At 42.4% G+C, this 15,973-nt stretch overlaps 1 protein-coding gene across 1 annotated transcript in view; it reads left to right on the top strand.

The window, feature by feature from the left end:
• Window positions 1–15,973, top strand: part of MAN2C1 (mannosidase alpha class 2C member 1) — a 72,014-nt gene that overhangs the window by 4,498 nt on the left and 51,543 nt on the right. The window contains exons 4-10 of the mRNA XM_040413804.1: window positions 4,930–5,000; window positions 6,752–6,929; window positions 7,819–8,008; window positions 8,852–8,958; window positions 14,382–14,492; window positions 15,238–15,330; window positions 15,410–15,526. Of these exons, the coding sequence (XP_040269738.1) occupies window positions 4,930–5,000; window positions 6,752–6,929; window positions 7,819–8,008; window positions 8,852–8,958; window positions 14,382–14,492; window positions 15,238–15,330; window positions 15,410–15,526 (867 nt within the window). The remainder of the gene's footprint in view (window positions 1–4,929; window positions 5,001–6,751; window positions 6,930–7,818; window positions 8,009–8,851; window positions 8,959–14,381; window positions 14,493–15,237; window positions 15,331–15,409; window positions 15,527–15,973) is intronic.

Raw genomic sequence — 15,973 nt, 5'->3', positions numbered from 1 at the left:
AGCTCTCATATTCATTAGCTCCCGGCTTCATCCCCGCAGTTGACTGCCAGTTGTCTTCCAATTCAGATAATATAATCTGAACCTAGTATCAGAGAACATAGAGCGCGCTGCTCTCAGCGCGCACCATGTTCCCTCAGCAGCACGGGGAGAAGTTGTCTCTCCCTCCACCCTGTGCCGCTGCTGCCAATAAGAAGAGAGACGGGAGGAGGAGGGGAGGGGAGGGGCTGTGGCCACTGCACCACCAATGATGATAACTAACCCATTAATACAAATATAGGCGACGGGTGCTGGCGGTAGAATCACATAGCCGCTCCCGGCCTCTGACAGGGCGCTGCGATCTGCAGCAGTTAACCCATAAGGGGTTAACTGCCGCGGATCGCAGCGCCCTGTCATAGAGGTCGGGTGTCGGCTATGTGATTCTACCGCTGGCTCTCGCCTCCTGTATTTGTATTAAAAGGTTACTTATCTTCATTGGTGGCGCAGTGTGCCCCTCCCCAACCCCAGTATTAAAGTCATTGATGGCATTGTGCGCCCTGGCTGCCATGGTAATCTCCATGGTGCTGTGTGTACTATGCACAGGGCAGCAGGGACAGTGTGAGGTCCTATTCACCCTGATAGAGCTCTATTAGGGGGAATAGGACAAGGGATCAAAAGATCTCAGGTTCTAGCCCCTAAGGGGGAAATAGTTATTAAATATAAAGTAAAAAAACAAAAAACAAAAAACTAAATATTAAACACCCTTAATGACCAGGCCACTTTTTACACTTCTGACCTACACTACTTTGACCGTTTATTGCTCGGTCATGCAACTTACCACCCAAATGAATTTTACCTCCTTTTCTTCTCACTAATAGAGCTTTCATTTGGTGGTATTTCATTGCTGCTGACATTTTTACTTTTTTTGTTATTAATCGAAATTTAACGATTTTTTTTTGCAAAAAAATGACATTTTTCACTTTCAGTTGTAAAATTTCGCAAAAAAAACGACATCCATATATAAATTTTTCTCTAAATTTATTGTTCTACATGTCTTTGATAAAAAAAAAAAATGGTTTGGGTAAAAAAAAAATGGTTTGGGTAACAGTTATAGCGTTTACAAACTATGGTACAAAAATGTGAATTTCTGCTTTTTGAAGCAGCTCTGACTTTCTGAGCACCTGTCATGTTTCCTGAGGTTCTACAATGCCCAGACAGTAGAAAAACCCACAAATGACCCCATTTCGGAAAGTAGACACCCTAAGGTATTCGCTGATGGGCATAGTGAGTTCATAGAACTTTTTATTTATTGTCACAAGTTAGCGGAAAATGATGATTTTTATATTTTTTTATTTTTCTTACAAAGTCTCATATTCCACTAACTTGTGACAAAAAATAAAAACTTCCATGAACTCACTATGCCCATCACGAAATACCTTGGGGTGTCTTCTTTCCAAAATGGGGTCACTTGTGGGGTAGTTATACTGCCCTGGCATTTTAGGGGCCCAAATGCGTGCGAAGTAGTTTGAAATCAAAATCTGTAAAAAATGGCCGGTAAAATCCGAAAGGTGCTCTTTAGAATGTGGGCCCCTTTGCCCACCTAGGCTGCAAAAAAGTGTCACACATCTGGTATTGCCGTACTCAGGAAAAGTTGGGCAATGTGTTTTGGGGTGTCATTTTACATATACCCATGCTGGGTGAGAGAAATATCTTGGCAAAAGACAACTTTTCCCATTTTTTTTTATACAAAGTTGGCATTTGACCAAGATATTTCTCTCACCCTGCATGGGTATATGTAAAAAGACACCCTAAAACACATTGCCCAACTTCTCCTGAGTACACAAAAGTGTCACACATCTGGTATCGCCGTACTCAGGAGAAGTTGGGCAATGTGTTTTGGGGTGTCATTTTACATATACCCATGCTGGGTGAGGTAAATATCTTGGTCAAATGCCAACTTTGTATAAAAAAATGGGAAAAGTTGTCTTTTGCCGAGATATTTCTCTCACCCAGCATGAGTATATGTAAAAAGACACCCTAAAACACATTGCCCAACTTCTCCTGAATACGGTGATACCACATGTGTGACACTTTTTTGCAGCCTAGGTGGGCAAAGGGGCCCACATTCCAAAGAGCACCTTTCGGATTTCACCGGCCATTTTTTACAGATTTTGATTTCAAACCACTTCTCACGCATTTGGGCCCCTAAAATGCCAGGGCAGTATAACTACCCCACAAGTGACCCCATTTTGGAAAGAAGACACCCCAAGGTATTTCGTGATGGGCATAGTGAGTTCATGGAAGTTTTTATTTTTTGTCGCAAGTTAGTGGAATATGAGACTTTGTAAGAAAAAAAATTTTTTTAAAAAAATCATAATTTTCCGCTAACTTGTGACAAAAAATAAAAAATTCTAGGAACTCCCTAATGCCCCTCACGGAATACCTTGGGGTGTCTTCTTTCCAAAATGGGGTCACTTGTGGGGTAGTTTATACTGCCCTGGCATTCTAGGGGCCCTAATGTGTGGTAAGTAGGTAAATGACCTGTGAAATCCTAAAGGTGCTCTTTGGAATGTGGGCCCCTTTGCCCACCTAGGCTGCAAAAAAAGTGTCACACATGTGGTATCGCCGTATTCAGGAGAAGTTGGGCAATGTGTTTTAGGGTGTCTTTTTACATATACTCATGCTGGGTGAGAGAAATATCTCGGCAAAAGACAACTTTTCCCATTTTTTTATACAAAGTTGGCATTTGACCAAGATATTTATCTCACCCAGCATGGGTATATGTAAAATGACACCCCAAAACACATTGCCCAACTTCTCCTGAGTACGGCGATACCAGATGTGTGACACTTTTTTGCAGCCTAGATGCGCAAAGGGGCCCACATTCCTTTTATGAGGGCATTTTTAGACATTTGGATCCCAGACTTCTTCTCACGCTTTAGGGCCCCTAAAATGCCAGGGCAGTATAAATACCCCACATGTGACCCCATTTTGGAAAGAAGACACCCCAAGGTATTCAATGAGGGGCATGGCGAGTTCATAGAATTTTATTTTTTTTGGCACAAGTTAGCGGAAATTGATTTTTTTATTTTTTTTTCTCACAAAGTCTCCCTTTCCGCTAATTTGGGACAAAAATGTCAATCTTTCATGGACTCAATATGCCCCTCACGGAATACCTTGGGGTGTCTTCTTTCCGAAATGGGGTCACATGTGGGGTATTTATACTGCCCTGGCATTCTAGGGGCCCTAAAGCGTGAGAAGAAGTCTGGAATATAAATGTCTAAACATTTTTACGCATTTGGATTCCGTGAGGGGTATGGTGAGTTCATGTGAGATTTTATTTTTTGACACAAGTTAGTGGAATATGAGACTTTGTAAGAAAAAAAAATATATAATTTCCGCTAACTTGGGCCAAAAAAATGTCTGAATGGAGCCTGACAGGGGGGTGATCAATGACAGGGGGGTGATCAGGGAGTCTATATGGGGTGATCACCCCCCTGTCATTGATCACCCCCCTATAAGGCTCCATTCAGATGTCCATATGTGTTTTGCGGATCCGATCCATGTATCCGTGGATCCGTAAAAAACATACGGACATCTGAATGCAGCCTTACAGGGGGGTCATCAATGACAGGGGGGTGATCAATGACAGGGGGGTGAAAAATGACAGGGGGGTGATCAGGGAGTCTATATGGGGTGATCACCCCCCTGTAAGGCTCCATTCAGATGTCTGTATGTGTTTTGCGGATCCGATCCATGTATCCTTGGATCCGTAAAAAACATACGGACATCTGAATGAAGCCTTACAGGGGGGTGATCAATGACAGGGGGGTGATCAGGGAGTCTATATGGGGTGAATAAGGGGTTAATAAGTGACAGGGGGGGGGTGTAGTGTAGTGTAGTGGTGTTTGGTGCTACATATTACTGAGCTGCCTGTGTCCTCTGGTGGTCGATCCAAACAAAAGGGACCACCAGAGGACCAGGTAGCAGGTATATTAGACGCTGTTATCAAAACAGAGTCTAATATACCTGTTAGGGGTTAAAAAAATCACCTCTCCAGCCTGCCAGCGAACGATTGCCGCTGGCAGGCTGGAGATCCACTCGCTTACCTTCCGATCCTGTGAACGCGCGCGCCTGTGTGCGCGCGTTCACAGGAAATCTCGCGTCTCGCGAGATGACGCATATATGCGTGACTGTGCGCAGGGCTGCCGTCTCCGGAACGCGATCCTGCGTTAGGCGGTCCGGAGGCGGTTAAATTACCCCCTTTCCCAATTTTACATATAAAATATATAAACAATAAATAAACATATTACAAATCGCCACGCCCGAAAAAGTGCGAACTATTAAAATATAAAAAATATCTCCTATGTGGTGAATGCTGTAACAGAAAAAAATAAAAACCGCTCTATTTGCCATTTTTTAGTCACCTTGTCCCCCCAGAAAATAGGATCGGACTGTTCGATTATGGGCCGGATGTTCCATAAAATGCGGAATGCACGCAGCTTTTTTGGTGTTTTTCGCATGGTATCGAGTATTGCAATACTTTTTTATGGTATCAAAATCGAATCACAATTTTGGTATCGCGACAACCCTATTATCCTGTGCCTGAAGCTACTGCATCGGTTCTTATGCTCCTTTTTTTGGAATAAAGAAATTGGTCGTTAACCAGCACTTATTTATAGTGAAAACGGAAAAAATGTTGGTATGTCTCCCAAAAAAAGGAGTAATGTGATCGTAAATGTGGCCAATTTTTTTCTCAATGGAGAAGGATTAAGTCAGTGATCATCGTACACAGCACACAGGCTCTGGGGTATGCTGCCTTTTTGTGCAGCCGTCCCTTTTGTTTAGTGAGGTACATTAATGCACTGTGAGTGAATGCGGTCCATGATTATTAGTATCAGTGAGCGGTCTGAGGCTGTTTTACCTAAAAATGTTAATTTTCTCTCTATCCAGGGTCTGACAAAGGAGGGTGAAAAGTCCTCCTTTATTTTATCTCGCCATCTGAAAGCAGAAGATCCACGAAGGTAAGATACATTTAAAGATTACAAGTGATGTCATCAAATATGACATCATATGAAGAGGTCATGTGACTGTGTCACCCAGTGACACATACAGCACTACCGCCATTAAACAGTGTGGTCACTTATCGGCCGGACTTGATGTCACATTGGATGACAAGTCATCCACTGCCGAAGTATTGGTTACTAGAAATCATGTAAATCTTAGTCCATAAGTTGTTCTCTTCTGTCAAGTTGCATGTTATACTTTATTCCAATATATCATTAAAGTATACCTAAACTTATAAAGTTTATTAAAATCTACTGTAAACGCCCTAAAATTATTTTTAGTAATATAGTTAACTTTTTTTCTTGTTTTCCATATAGGCTCCTGTAGTTCAGGTGCCTATAGAGCTTTGCTCTCTGTACACTTCTGTGGATTTCCCTGTGGCCGCCCTGAACACTGTACAGGCAGGAAGCTCCATAGCACATTGCGGCTTCTGTCTGTGCCAGCGCTGCCCTTTTAAAGCCTGGCATAGATGTGCTATGCCCGGCTTTATCAGAGCGGGCACAGGCAGAGGAGCAGTGTACTGTGTTGAGCTCCCGCTCGTTCCACTGTGCTAAAGCCTTGCATGGAGCATGTGTATTAGAAAAATCATTTGACGCCATTTACAGTAGGTTTTGTCACTTCAGCAAAGGCATTTATCATGTAGAGAAAGTTAATACAAGGCACTTACTAATGTATTGGCATTGTCCATATTGTCTCTATTGCTGGTTTGATTTATTTTTCCATCACCTTATACACTACTCGTTTCCATGGTTACGACCACCCTGCAATCCAGCAGCGGTGGCACACTATGGGAAAAGGCACCAGCCTCTCTGTTGTCCGGGACTGTGGCAGTGTGCATAGGCACGCATGTGCAGCAGCTCCATCCTAGCGCTGCAACAGTGGCCGTGACCCCTGGGTACGAGCTGTGTATAATGTGATGGAAAAATGAATCCAGACAGTAAAAAAAGCAATATGGACAATCGCAATACATTAGTAAGTGCCTTGTATCAACTTTCTCTACATCAGGGATGCTCAACCTGCGGCCCGCCATCTGTTGTAAGACTACAACTCCCATCATTCCCTGAGAGCCTACAGAAGGGCATTGTGGGAGTTGTAGTTTTACAACAGCTGGAGGGCCGCAGGTTGAGCATCCCTGTGATAAATGCCATTTGCTGAAGTGAGACAACCCTGCTTAATAAACTTTATTTATACATTTAGGTACTTTAAAGGGGTTATTCTATTAATATCGATGACCTATTCTTAGGATAGGTCATCAATATCCGATTGGCAGGGGTCCAACACCCGGGAACGCCGCAGCCTCTTTCTAGACCATGTGACGTTACCGTTCATCGGCCACAGGACCTAGTTGCAGCTCAGCCCCATTGAAGCGGATGCAATGCCAAGCACAGCAGATATACAATGTACGACACTGGGTCTGGTGGATTTATCACTAGTAGGCATGGATGTCAATTATTCTTGTTAACGCAGCCAAGAATGAGGCAAATGAGGAGCGTCTCGCATAAATCTGGCACGTCTTACTCCAACACACAGTTTTGTATGACATCCAAGTCTTAATAAATCTACGTCTTATTCTTTTATACCCCATTATCTGCTTAACCCTCATGGCATAAAGAGTCATGAGAAGGACGGCTATACTCTCCTGGTCACGGATATTATCTGGGTTTCATTTTTAGCGTTAAATGAACTAATCTTCCCCTTCGTATTTCAGCATGACCCTGTACATCGAGGTGGCTTGTAATGGTCTTTTTGGAGCTGGTCAAGGAGGTATGATTGCTCCCGTTGATCCCAAAAAAACATTTACCCTACAAAGAGCTGAGCTTGCCATTTTCAACCGTGATGTAGAAGAACTTCTTCTGGACTTTGAGATTTTGTATGATATGGCCAGGGTAAGTGGCTTTTCAGTGACTATTTTATTTTTTATTTTTTGTGGTTTGTGTGGGGTTAGACACCTAAAAGTTTTTTTGCAAACCTGTGAAACCACATCCACCAGCAATATGATCTGACGGCACGGAAAACGTACAGACCAATCAGAGGCCTGAGAGATCTATTACAACCTGGTATCTGGTAATAACTGAAGCCACAATACTAGTGTCAGGGGCACTGCTGTCATGCTTCAGATGTGGAAATAATTGTAGAAAACATTTTGCCATGATGAATGTGTTGTTTAGCTATGCTGCTTTATATTGTAATATTTTCTGTAATTCTATTTAGAGTCGTCTGTCAGCAGTTTTCAGCCCTCAGAACTGCTTTCAGCACTAAATACGGTAGGTGGTGTGGAGAGGGCTGCAGTCATAGAGTGATGGACATGCAGGCTGCATTACTGAGAAATGAGGTGTCCCTATGGTCCTGCCCTGGTTTCCCTTCTGTGAACACTTCCCAATCCCTCCCTTCTTCTAGAGTGACAGCTGTAGCGTTCAGTCAGGGGACGCTAGAGCCGAGGAGAAGGGCTGGGAAACATTCGGTGTACACAGCCCCGGGCAGTGGACATGAAGAGACCACTTCCTAGGTTGCATCGGGACGAGGAAAACTTGGATCTCCCTGTCACCTGTGTACTGCTGACAGCAGTTTTGAGGGCTCAGAACTGCTGACCGTTCCCATGTTGATAAAAAAGGGCAATCTTTTCTTTTCCAGTAGATTTTCTTCACATTTAAAGTAAAATTTGTGTAACTAGATATGTCTGCTATAACCTGGCTGTCTCACAGAAGATATTTCACCTTTTACTGTCACTGATGCACCACATTACAGTTTCTTTTTTTTCTGGGATATTTTTTTCAGTTGCTTGGTGAGGATAACCAAAGAAGCTTCCAAGCTCTGTATGTGGCTAATGAAATGGTCAATTTATGTGATGTCAATGATCCAGACACCTTTGCCGCTGTCCGCAACTTGTCCTCCAAATTCTTCAGCCAGAAGAACGGTGACAGCCAGCACACTATCCATGCAATGGGGCACTGCCACATCGATTCAGGTAGTTCGAGGTTCTAAAACTGGGCCTGTGCTCTAAACGTGTTGCTCTTTAAAAATAATTTTCTGAAAAATGCTGCAGATTTTCTGTCTGGATTCGTCAATGGAAAAACGATAGTGTTTTATAATGGCAAACAAATTGGCGGGGGTTTCACCCTTTGCAGTACATAGGGTCAATTCCATGGAAACTTCCAGCAAAATCGGCATCAAAATCAACATAGAACACAGCATAGTGGCAAAATTTATGTTTGTGGAAGGTTCCTCATGGGCATCAATCTTTTGGCAATGACACAGCAGACAAGCTAGGCAATGTTCACACATAGCAGTCATATGTTCCTTTGGAACTAGCCTGAAAATGTGTACCAAAATGTATCCTTGGATGTAACCCTCTGCCTTGTAGACCTTCATTCATTAGCATTGTACTGCGCTTTGTTTCAGATTTTTGGTGCGTTCACCGAACAGCCTTCACATTTTTATCCCTTCTCCCTAGTGATAGTTCTTGGGTAGATCTTCTCCTTTGAGACCCCTCACATGTCCTCAGCATTACACACATATATGGCCAGATCTCGTATATATTCTGTAGCATTGGTTGACACTCTCAGCAGATCAAAAGTACTGTAATATTTTCCATTATAACAGCACAATGTAATTTCTTTTGTACCTTGACCCATAAACTCTTGTAGATACTGAAGCCAAAAAAGGGTTATTATGTTAACTGGTTAACTTTGGATAACCTTTCCAAGTCTGAGTTTGCCTCCTAGTGGGTTTAGTGGTAATACAGACAGAAGTTAGCTGATCTATTACTAGATATGGATAGTGTAACATGGATCTTCACATCTTCTTCCAGCATGGTTGTGGCCATATGAAGAAACCATTAGAAAATGTGCTCGCAGTTGGGTTACTGCTGTACAGCTGATGACAGAAAATCCAGATTTCACCTTTACATGCTCTCAGGTACACCTAATTTCTTAGTTATGATGATCCAAAATATGAAAATAATTCTAAGAGTAACTGCGTCGTCCATATCACTGTGGTATGCCATAATGGTGAGGGTCTGACCTCTGGGACCCCTGGCGATCACAAGAATAAAGGGACTGAGGTCCTGTTGCTTATCATAGCAGACATCTGTGCCAATGTAGTGCAACCTGGGCCCAGTGACTAGTAAGTGATGCCATATCTTGGTAATATGCAGTAATCTCTGATCAGTATATGTCACTTTGGTCAACTCTAGACATGGCGGATTTGTCTGCCGCGCTCTTATGTTCAGAGATACTAGAGTGCGCAGCAGTGCAGGCTAGTGTAGAAAAAAAATGGAAATCCCGGTATCGTATCGAAATTTCGATACCCGCAACAACCCTACACTTAAGGCTGTATTACATCGGACGATATTTTGGCATGAACGCTAGTTAACGATGATCTTGCAGTGTAATAGCGCAGCCAATTGCCAAATTCTCGTTCATCGGGCAATTCTGATTTTAAGCATGCTTAAAAATCAGCACTTGCCGGTGGCAGACTGTTCTGTGTAATAGAGATTTGCCTCTGGCAAATCACTAGACAGTATGGGGACAAGTGATGGCATAGCATGTAATAGCAGCGGTCTCCTCCGCTATCTAGCAACGCTTCCCTTCCGACAATCTCTTGCTGATCTGCCTGTCTAATATACAGGCTTTTTGGTTCATGGCATGAAAGTCAATTTTTCATGTAGATTTATACACTTTAATAGTTTTCTTAACGCACAATAGAGCAAAAATTATCTGAATAGAGCCATTTCTTAAATAAAATAATGAAATAATATACAGGGTGGGCCATTTATATGGATACACCTTAATAAAATGGGAATGGTTGGTGATATTAACTTCCTGTTTGTGGCACATTAGTATATGTGAGGGGGGAAACTTTTCAAGATGACCATGGCGACCATTTTGAAGTTGGCCATTTTGAATCCAACTTTTGTTTTTTCAATAGGGAGAGGGTCATGTGACACATCAAACTTATTGGGAATTTCACAAGAAAAACAATGGTTTTAACGTAACTTTATTCTTTCATGAGTTATTTACAAGTTTCTGACCACTTATAAAATGTGTTCAATGTGCTGCCCATTGTGTTGGATTGTGAATGCAACCCTCTTCTCCCACTCTTCACACACTGATAGCAACACCGCAGGAGAAATGCTAGCACAGGCTTCCAGTATCCGTAGTTTCAGGTGCTGCACATCCCGTATCATCTGAAGCCAATCGTCTATGCTGTGAAGATACGAGATGTGCAGCACCTGAAACTACGGATACTGGAAGCCTGTGCTAGCATTTCTCCTGCGGTGTTGCTATCAGTGTGTGAAGAGTGGGAGAAGAGGGTTGCATTGACAATCCAACACAATGGGCAGCACATTGAACTCATTTTATAAGTGGTCAGAAACTTGTAAATAACTCATGAAAGAATAAAGTTACGTTGAAACCAAGCACACCATTGTTTTTCTTGTGAAATTCCCAATAAGTTTGATGTGTCACATGACCCTCTTCCTATTGAAAAAACAAAAGTTGGATTCAAAATGGCCGACTTCAAAATGGCAGCCATGGTCACCACCCATCTTGAAAAGTTTCCCCCCTCACATATACTAATGTGCCACAAACAGGAAGTTAATATCACCAACCATTCCCATTTTATTAAGGTGTATCCATATAAATGGCCCACCCTGTACAAGGTGGGGTCTTATATACAGATAGAAACCAACATTTTCTGGATCAATATTGTAAATGTAATAATGCAAATCTATCCCTCGGATCAAAAAGAGGGATATTTGAGGAGAAAAGAGGGACGGAGGAACCTGGGTCAAAAATAGGGGCTGTCCCTCCAAAAGAGGTACGCTTAGGAGGGCTACCACATGGGCTTGCTTTTGATTGCATACCTTTACATTACAGATATATACAAAACAATATAAGATGCAAAAGGGTGTACAGTGCCCAATAACTAAAAATGAAAATCAAAAATTTCGGACACCTTCTTCAACTACTCTTAACTGGCCAGTAGGGATTTTATGTCTGAAAGTAATCTTGATGAATAAAGTTCTCCTAGGTACAGATCTCCAGTCTGAATGGGGGGTGTCTGTTGGCAAGAGCTAAACCTGCAGGTAAACCTGGGGTAGTGATTTTAACCCCTTAGTGACCACTCATATGTGTTTTTACAGTGGAAACTAAGGGGCCTTAGACTGGGCCGCTGTAAAAAAGCGGCGGCCCAGCCTAAGCCCTGCACGGGTCCCTCGTGCAGCGGGGACCCGGCTCTCACATGAGAGCTGCAGCCCTGCTCTAACAGCCCGGACCGGCAGGAGTGCTGATCCGGGCTGTTCCACACTTTACATGCCGCAGGCAATGGCGCCCGCCGTATGTAAAGTGCTGACAGAGAGAGCGGACTCCCTCTGTCTCCCATCAGCCCCTTGCAAATGCGATTGCGGGGTGCCAATGTGTGTGAAGGCTGTCTGGGGTCTGATGTAGGTCCCAGACCAGCCTTGAGTAATTTCCAGCAGACTGCACCTCTCTGGCGCAGCCTGCACCTCTCTGGCGCAGCCTGCTGGTCAATGTCAGAATAGCATTGCCATTAAAATGCAATGCCCTATAGGGATAGTGCATTGCATTTTAAAAGCAATCAAAAAGCTGTCTTTTATAGTCCCCTTGTGGGACTATTAATTGGTAAAAAAAAAAAAACTTTATTCAATAAAAAAAATCCCATAAAATTCTTTTTTTTTTTCCATTGAAAATACTCTTTTCAATGAAAAAAATTGCAAAAAATAAATCTTCCCCATATGTTTGGTATTGCCGCATCCGTAACGACCCGGACTACATAAATATCATGTAAATTATTCCCTACGGTGAACGCCTTAAATTTTTTTTTTTAAAAGACAGAATTGCTAATTTATTCTTAGTTACCACTGAAAAAACTTAATAACAAGCTATCAAAAAGTGCCATTTACTCCAAAATTATACCAATGAAAAATACAAGTTGTCCCGCAAAAATCAAGCCCTTAGACAACTCTATAGAAAGAAAAATAAAAGTTATATATCCCAATTTGAGTCTTGGGAAGCGGCAATACAAAAAAAAAAATTCTTAAAAAAGGGGGTTTTATTGCAAAAAAGTAGTAAAATGTAAAAAAAAAAATATATATAATGTATATGGTATCACTGTAATCGTACTGACCCAGAGAAAAAAGATATGTTATTTATACTGAAAAAAGGAACGTTGTAAAATTTATAATGTAAAAACTCACTGGCAGTATTGCTGTTTTTTCCATCTCCCTCCCAGAAAGAGTTTATAAAAGTTAATCAGAAAATGATGTGTACCCCAAAAGTGCCATTAAAAACTACAACTTGTCCTGCAAAAAACAAGCCCTCATAAAGCTATATAGACTGAAAAATAAAAAAGTTATAGCTCTTGGAAGACGACAATGAAGAAGGGAAGAAAAACGCTTGGTCAGTAAGTCCTAAAACAGGCTGGCCACTAAGGGGTTAATGCTCAACCCTGGATGACATCCATAAGTACATGGTTAACTAGGTATCTTACCGATATGCTTCTCCAATCAGTTTGCTTAGCCCTGTAAAACATTTCAGAGCAAAGCATGCTGGGGCTGGGGCTGGTTGGTTTACCCTGTAGGAAGCTGATGAAAACAGGAAGTTCTGCATCTAAACATCCTGCCCGGATGCAGTGATGCTGAGAAAAGGTGAAGGAAAGTGCTGACATGAAAAACCGCTATATAGACAAAAAAAAAATATGCATCCGTTTTGGGGTACCCGGGCCAGAAAAGAAAATGTGTTATGAAATCAGAGAACCCGTTTAAACTGCTGACATCTGACCTACATGTAGGGTGGAAGATGTTGGGAAGGTCTTAATACTTGGCTTCATCATCTCCAGTCATCTCTCTTCCTTCCTTTTTGTCACCTCTATAAAGATTCATTGGTTTATACAGAGCTGTTAACATTGCTTACATCATTTCTACATTCTGCAGGTTGTGAGAATTGTTTCAGGTTGTGTATTTAAAGCCGTCGTCCCATCTGGACATTTATACACATGGATAGGATATGACGCTTGAGGCTACTTTCACACCTGTGTTAGGTGCGGATCCGTCTGATATCTGCACAGACGGATCCGCACCTATAATGCAAACGCTTAGATCCGTTCAGAACGGATCCGTTTGCATTACCATGAACAAAAAAAATAAATATATATATATATATATATATATATTTTTTTTTTTTGTTCATGATAATGCAAACGGATCCGTTTTGACTTTACATTGAAAGTCAATGGGGGATGGATCCGTTTGAAGATTGTGCCATACTGTGTCAACTTCAAACGGATCCGACCCCATTGACTTCCATTATAAGTCTGGACGGATCCGCTCGCCTCCGCACGGCCAGGCGGACACCCGAACGCTGCAAGCAGCGTTCAGGTGTCCGCTCACTGAGCGGAGCGGAGGCTGAGCGCTGGCAGGCGGATGCATTCTCAGTCGATCCGCCTCCACTGAGAATGCATTAGGGCCAGACGGATGCGTTCGGGGCCGCTCGTGAGCCCCTTCAAACGGAGCTCACGAGCGGACACCTGAACGCAGGTGTGAAAGTAGCCTTAGGTGTAGGTCCCACTGCTTGGACGCACTTCTATCTCACGAATGGGGCCCTGCTATGACTGAAGAGCTTGCCGTGAATTCACGGTTTCCTCTCCATTCACTGCTAGGGGACTCCCAAGAAAAGCCAAGCAACCCGTCCTCCGCTGTTTCCAGAGGTCCCATAGTGGTGAATGAAGGAATGTGCGCATGTGTGGCTCTTCTCCATTCACAGCAGGGTCCCGTTCTTGAGATCGGAGCAGGTTCAGGACTTGGGACCCACACCTATTGGACATTTAGAGCATATCTTATAGATATTCCATGAATACCCCATAAATCAACTGGTAGTTATTAAATGGGCTGTCCAGGAAAAAGAATTGCCTTGGGCTGGTCATGGTGTTAGAGCGTCTTAGCGTCCTGGTTCCAGTGCTGCTGCGCCTGCCCCCGCCCAAAGTGTTATACGCTATACGCAGCCCACTGACACTTTTTTAGCAGTCTCCGACAACCCCTTTAAAGAATCCTTCTCATCACATACTGTACATTTCTTTCGGTTTAGTCAGTGTTTGGGGATTTTCCGTTTTTTAGCAACATACGTTAAATTACTATCTCAGAAGATCATTTTGTCAGTATTTAAACAAAGGCCGTAATAAGTCATAAACTGTGATACTGTTTTATGCAGATTCTCAGCTTTTCTAATCTTAAAGGTGCAGTATCCGGGAATTAATGCCACATTTACTGATCTGTGCACTAAGATGACTGATACATATGACACCATGCCTATTCTTCTTTTTAGGCTCAGCAGCTGGATTGGGTGAAAACGTGGTATCCTGGATTATATTCACAGATTAAAGAATTTGTGAAACTTGGCCAGTTCATACCGGTCGGTGGAACATGGGTCGAAATGGTAAGACTATACCCATTATTCTGAGAGGACATATTCAGGAGGCTAACATATCTTCTCAAATTGTATATGCCGCATGTATAGCACCTACATATCATGTGACGCATCAGAAATTATCATCTACATCAGTCACTGTCCCTAATGGGTCTCTCAATCTCATTTTGCCTATAGCAGACACCCACTTGGGTAGCTTTATAGGAAAGAGGCCATGTCACCACAAAATGCAGTGCTGTACACATCAGATTAATGTAGGGTGAACTCGCCGATTTTTGGGTGATATGTGCAATCCTTGAAAGGTAAAAGTAGATTGAAGAGAGGGAAAATAAAGAAATCTATGAAAATGGAGAACCCTTGCAAGAAGCCAGACAATCTGCCATCTAACCCAAAGCATGGCTTCACCGGCCGCAGTGATGTACAACCCGAGACCACTGAGGCCAGCTGCAGCCACAACAGTATGTCCTGGCTATAGTCCAGGAAAGAGGAAGGTGCAGCAGATCTGGAACGGATTGGCTGGTGAAAGTGAGGTAGGTTATTTTGTAATTTTCCCCACTCCACAGCAGATTAGTATAATAACATTTTAACTCGTGCAAGTTAATACATAATCGGTTTACTACGAGTATGTTGCCTAGTATATCATGTCTGTCTTCAATCATTTTTGACTATTTTATCTGGTGATTGCCTTTCCTGGCCGCCTCCTTACATAGGGAAAACCAATGGATTCTCAAGATTTTCAATTTTCTTGTTTTAGGATGGAAACCTTCCCAGTGGCGAGTCCATGGTGCGCCAGTTCCTGCACGGTCAGCTCTTCTTTCAAGAAGAATTTGGCAGTATGTGTTCTGAGGTGACTATATAATTCCATGTATACCTTCACATCACATTAGCTATGATAATGAGACATTTTCTCATCCTCTCCTTTCTAGTTCTGGCTTCCAGACACTTTCGGATACTCTGCTCAGCTGCCGCAGTTGATGAACGGCTGTGGGATCCACCGCTTCCTCACTCAGAAATTAAGTTGGAGTCTGGTGAATGCTTTTCCTGTAAGTCAGTTGGAGACGAACACTTGAAAATGTGAGACACGCATGGCCGGTGTCCGTGTTTTGCGGATCGGCAATTTGCAGCCCGCAAAACTGCTATAGTTTTATGCATGAGGCCTTAGTGTGACGGTGTGTTATGTTACATCGAGGTGGTGGTGATCTAAACATACACTTCCATTCCTCCGTGTATATATTGCTTAGTTTTAAAAAAAAAAAAAACATTTTCAAAGTGAACCTCTCTTCTTGACATTCATACAGGGTCATAAAAATGGATACAGCCCCGTAAAAACTGTGATGTATTGTATTTCTGCACCTATAATTGGTTATGGATTTTTATTTTTTATTTTTTACATTTCTGGCCTACCTTGACGATTTTGTACTTTTTTATAAAAAATTTTTTTCTTGTGTTTAGTTATTTTTATGTTTGACTGGTTTTTAACAAAATGAGTT

Source organism: Bufo bufo, chromosome 1 (genome assembly GCF_905171765.1).
Source record: "Bufo bufo chromosome 1, aBufBuf1.1, whole genome shotgun sequence".
Classification (NCBI taxonomy): Eukaryota; Metazoa; Chordata; class Amphibia; order Anura; family Bufonidae; genus Bufo; species Bufo bufo.
This window is presented reverse-complemented; position numbering and strand designations above follow the sequence as displayed.